This window comes from Podarcis erhardii (assembly GCF_964252035.2).
Source record: "Podarcis erhardii genome assembly, chromosome: 1".
Taxonomy (NCBI): Eukaryota; Metazoa; Chordata; class Lepidosauria; order Squamata; family Lacertidae; genus Podarcis; species Podarcis erhardii.
The window spans coordinates 93,852,205-93,857,695 of NC_138497.1; the positions used below are offsets into that span (position 1 = coordinate 93,852,205).

The 5,491-nt window shown below is 48.8% G+C and overlaps 1 protein-coding gene across 6 annotated transcripts in view; it reads right to left on the minus strand.

Moving 5' to 3' along the window:
* The window catches only part of ADCY5 (adenylate cyclase 5), a 184,855-nt gene extending 180,870 nt beyond the window's left edge, over positions 1–3,985 (minus strand). For 2 of the 6 annotated variants that reach the window (XR_014158738.1, XM_081870719.1), the window contains exon 1: positions 1,144–3,985. Coding sequence is in view for 3 of the 6 variants with exons in the window: in XM_081870719.1 (XP_081726845.1) it covers positions 1,144–2,148 (1,005 nt within the window). In the remaining 3 variants the exon portion in view is untranslated. The remainder of the gene's footprint in view (positions 1–1,143) is intronic. The other 4 variants (XM_081870721.1, XM_081870720.1, XR_014158736.1 and 1 more) reach the window with 3 other exon arrangements.
* Between the last annotated feature and the right edge of the window lie 1,506 nt (positions 3,986–5,491).

Consider the following 5,491-nt stretch of genomic DNA (forward strand, 5'->3'; position numbering starts at 1 on the left):
AGTATTTGTAAACCAGTTACCTTATCTATACAATTGTGGTTGAATCCTAATCAATCATAGGTGAATGAATACTTTGCAAATAAAGCAGTATTCAGCAAAATATAATCTAGTCATGTTTAAGGAGAAATTTCTCACAGGATACTTTGAATTTTTTTGCACCCAAGGCAGTAAATATGTATGCAGGTCCTGGTATGCAGATTTCAAATGTTACCTCCTCAGGACATAAAGAGCTATGTACAATGCATCCAACCAATGTATTACTGAGTATTTTAAATATTAACTCACATGTCCTTTGGTAGTTGTGTGTGGAGAGTCAATACTGCAACAGGGTAATCTTAACACCTGCTTCCTAACTTTATGAAGTAAATGCCTACCCATCGGAACAGCACACAACTTTTAAAGTGGAAACAGTATTCTTAAAGCTACAAGCAACCCACATGTGCACACGCACTTCCACACAGAAACTGCTATTTTTACTAAACAGAAAGACAACCCTGGTATACTTGGTTGCTGAAAAAAACATCTCTGAAGCTTTGGTATGCAGCATATTTAAACAGAAGTTTTTCTTTCTTTCCCAAGCACTGCAGAGGCAGGAATTTCAGGTTCAATGCAAAAATGCATTATCCAAAAAATGACATTTCTGACAATGGTGCATTGCAATATAATTTTTTTGACTCTATACCACCCATAGTAAATAGTAAGGATACCTTCCCATGCCGCTTTAACTGCTACAAAGCAGATAAGTAGCTAGACTATTCTAAAATCTATATCTTCAGCAATAAGAAGCTAAATTTTGCAGCAAGTTAGGAAATCCTTATTTCTACTTCTCTGTGATTTCTAGTGAAATCAGTCCTGAATTTCAGGCACATAACAGTAAACATATTTTTAACATTTTTATTTTCAAGGCAAACTATCATTCAGTGTGAAGCCATGAAAAACACTGGGAATGAAACTCAGGTGATTACAGGGATCGTCATCATTAATAACTGCTTCACACTTCAGGGCAATCAATAAATCAAGTCCCCACAATAATAGCTGGTAGCTGCATAATTCCTGGGAAAACAACTATTTCTCAAACTGAACCAAGTCCAAATTTGTACTAGCAACCAGAAGCTGTGAAAGCTTCCAAAAACCCAGCCTTACCTGTTTCAATAAGAACTTGTCTTCTGCATTGACTTTGAGAGAAATGGCCAGATGGATGGCAGACAGCACCACACCACTGATGACCGCAGCCCTCATCCTGACTGGCAGCAAGGTGTAGATGCTGTAGATGAAAAAGATAGTCCACCAGATGCCCTCCGAGGCACTTCGGGGCTGCATCAGCAAGCAGCCAACCACTTGAACGGCCAACACCACCAGAATGACAGAGTAGCACATGAGCCACATGTGGTCCTGGTGGAAATCATTGCGATTGCAGATGGCACCCAGAGCCACCATAAGCAGGATGGCCAAGGACAGCACCACCACATAGGGCACCTGGTAGTAGCCGTGAACGGTGTGGAAGAGCAGCATGACCAGGCACACTAAAACCAACACTGCCATCAGCATGGTCAGGCTGCTCTGATTAAGACGGAAAAAGTAGCGCTGGTAGAGGTGCTCCAGTTTCTCCGACTGAAACTTTTTCGACCTGAAGATCTGCAGCAAGCTACCACAGCAGCTGCCCATGGAGAAGACCATCTCAGACCGCCCTTCGCCATCCAGTTCTTCCTCCTCCTCCAACTCATCAATCTTGGCTTTGATCCGCTTCTCCTCTAGCCCCAGTTCCACACAGCGTGGATGCACCTCACCCTGCTCCACACCATAGCGTCTAGGACTCATGGCAAGCGATGGATCTCCTGCACGGCGAGAGTGCTGGCTCTTGTCAACCCCATGATCCTGCCAGGCAGACTTGGACCTGAAGCTCATCATCCTGCAGCCACTCACCCCGTGGTTCCTGCTGCTCGGTGACTCGTAGTCTTCATCACTTCTCCACCTGCTTTCCATACGGGAAGCTTTTTTTACTGAGGCCCTGGTAGAAAGAGGATAGGAATAGCCATTGGCTCTGGAGTCAGCCTCTCCCCAGGCAGAACGATGCTGTTCCGCACCTCCACCCCTGGGCACAGCAGAAGCTGCAAACCCCGGAGGGCTCACACTGTTGGAGCGGGACATGCCCTGCCAAGGCAGAAGAGAAGGGGGAGGGATTGTGGGGGCAAGTTATAAAGGAGTAGGAGGGAGAGAAATAAAATCACAAGGAATTCCACTCATAGCAAGGAAGAACCAACACTTCTGAGCAGTTTCTCTCACCCTATGGTGGAAGGTGCAGCAGAGGAAAGACATGTGTGTGTGTGAGTCCTGGCCAAGTCCAAATAAAACAAAGTTCTCAGTGATAAAGGAATTCAAACCCTTAAGGTGACTGGTTCGCCAGCCAGTTGAATTCCCCTTCCCTCCAGAGGCTGCTGGGAATAGAAAAAAAAGAGATCCACTGAGAGCTGGGAGGCAAGTTCCCCTACATATGGAACTCTGGTGAGGATTCCCACTCTGTCATTTTCACAAGTCCCCAGTGCTTTGGCCATTTGTTGAAACACGACTTCCATGCATAGAAAAGCAAATGTGATGGAGGCAGCTGGGGTTTTGTTTTCTCCCGCACCTTAAGCAAAGACCACCTTCCAGTCGAAATGCATCATCAGGGAAAAAGCCACCACGATAATTCCTCTCTCAGTGTGAGGTCAAGGCGATCCTGCCGCCGCAAAAGGGACCTGCTGGTCAGAAAGGTCCTAAAGAGGCTGCATATTTCAGTCGCTGATAACGCTCTCCAGGAAGCGGAGCAAAACGACCCAGTACCGTCATTCTTAATTTTGCCCCGCGGGCAACTGCTTATTTGTTGGTCATCTAGAGAGGTGGTGCAGAGGGCAGCCACAGCAGCAGCGCTGGAGGCGTTGGGAAGCCAGCTGGGTCATTGTTTGATCCCTCCTATTTAAGGAAGGTGGCCCTACAAATTGGCTTGGAGAACCACAAGCAAGCAAGCCTCCCAGACACCCCTCTTTCCCGGCTCTTCCTTCTCAAGGCGAACACGACATTGCTGCAATGGGGAAGGAATAGCATACAGCAGCAACCCTCGAAGCCTTGAGTTAAATTTATTTACTCCAAGCTCTCGACTCAAATCGGAGACTGGAGTGCCGGAGGCATCATCCTTTTCCCTGCTCGAATGAACCAAATGGGTGGGATTGCTGAGGCTGCTGGGACGGCAGTGCTGCTTGCCCTTGGGATGGCACATGGGAGGGGGAAAAATGTATAAAAATAAACAAGATCTACGGGGTGATTCAAATCAAGGGCGGCGGGGAAGAGGTGGGGGAGGGGAAGAAGAGGCGCAGGTGGGTGATCAGAAGAGGAGAGATTCCTGCGTCTATATCATCTCTCCAGCGAACAGATCCATGGAGGGAGTCCTCCGCCAAAAAGCCGACGTTGCACTGCTGCCTCCGTGCGAGGATGCGCTGTCTCCACTGCAGGGGCTAGCAACAAGCGGCACGGCTCGCTCTCCCGCCGAAGCAGCGATGCAAAATACAAAAACAAAGCGGGGTGGGGGGAACCCCACAGCACCACACAAATTTTTCCACAACGAGGGGAGGGGATGGAAAAAGACCCGCCGAGGCTGACTCCGTACTGCTTATGCACACTCCACCAGCCGCCGCCGCCACCTCCTCCTCCTCCTGCTGCTGCTGCTGCTTCTACTGGCTCTCAATGTATCGGCGTGCGGTGTGGAGGGCTAGCCTTCTGTGCCCCTTGCAGCCAGCCAGAAGAGTGGTCCTCAGCTCATTGCAAAGAGAAACGGCACCTCCCGCGAAGAGCCGCCGCCGCCTCGGCCTCTCCTAGCAGATAAAAGGACCGGCTCCCCTCAGCGAAGCTGCAGCGGCGGCGGCTGCCTCACCCGGCCCGGCCCGGCGCGCGCTCGCTCCCTCACACGCTCCTCTTTGCAGGCGAGAGGCAACCCGCCCCTTTCAAAACCAGGCTTTGTACAGCCCCTCTTCCACAGAAGCTACTAGCCGGCATGGCTCCGCCTCACGCTCGGCCCGATTGGCTGGCGACCAGCCGCCGCTTCCCGCTAACAGCGCGGGCTCCGGGGAGCTGGGCGGCCGAATCGGCTTCCCTTCCAATAGGTTGCCCAGTTAGGAGGGAGGAGGGCGGGGAATGTTGGAAGCCGCGGCTGCAGCTGGCATCTGCAAAAAAAATCAGAGTCAGATAAATAATTAAAGAATGGCCGCCTCCCGCGCGCGCGAGGAGCTGGGATGGAGGGAAGGGGCCCTCCTCTGGTGTAGCTTTAACTCCTTCGGGGGCGTTGCCGCTTAGCCGGATCTAGAGGAAAGCGTCCTCGTCACAGCAGGGCGGAATAGGAATCACCGGCCTAAGGACTGTTTCTACGCTGATTGTATTATTTCTGTGCTTGTAAGCACAGCTAGAGTACCCACCTAGACTGAATGAGGAGCAACCTGCGTGGAGAAACATACGAAGTTCCCTTTTACTGAGTCAGACCACTAGCCCAGTATTGCCTACTCTGACTGGCAGCTGCGGTTCTTGGGCATTTTGGTGCTATATCGTGGTTTTGTTTTTTTAGCTGGAGAGCCAGAGGAGTTGTTTGTTCTGGTCAAACTTCAAATCTCTTTCAAGATTTGGCCAGTCCCATATAGAGACAGGGAAATAAATTTGCATCAAGCATCCCCAGCATCATCTACCATTTAGCTTTGTTTATTATTATTATTATTGCTACCTGCTACCCCAATATCCAGGTGGTGTGAATCCAGGGGTTTCAGGCACTTACCCAGGCTTCCTATTTCCTTTTGGAAATGAGGCACAGCTGAGACTGGGGTGTCTTTATGATGTATGTTTTATTTACACATACTGTATATACAACCTGAGCCTACCATGGAGGGGCTCACAGCATTCACACCCTTAGAGAGTCCTGCTTATTCCATAGCCCCCACAGCTTTGGATTCAAATGACAACAGCCATGGCTCACCTTCTCTGCTTCCAACTTTCTTCCCAGCCAACTGCAATCCTAAATCTCAACCCTGCTCTGTCTCTGCAAACTCTTTCCCAGATGAAAGAGTGGCTCATACCCATCTGCCGTCAGGCCCTGAGTCTTTGCTTTGTGAATTGCCCATTCTCTCAGGAAATTTCCTGAACACAGGAAAGTGGTTTGGCCTGTATTTTAACAATTTGGTAAATCCAGTGTCTGACCACAAGTTTTAACACTCTTAACATTCGATAAATTCTAACACCAAGACTCAAGAATTTAGAACTTGGCACCCACTAATAATAATAATAATAATAATAATAATAATAAGAGTTACAACATTTAGGGCATGTGGATAAATTATTTGGATAGGATTGTCTGCTTATGTTTTGTGCTTTGAAAAAATATTTCAGTGAGCTCTGTTGATGTCAGAGTATACCGTATTTTTCGCTCTATAAGACGCACCAGACCACAAGACGCACCTAGTTTTTGGAGGAGGAAAGC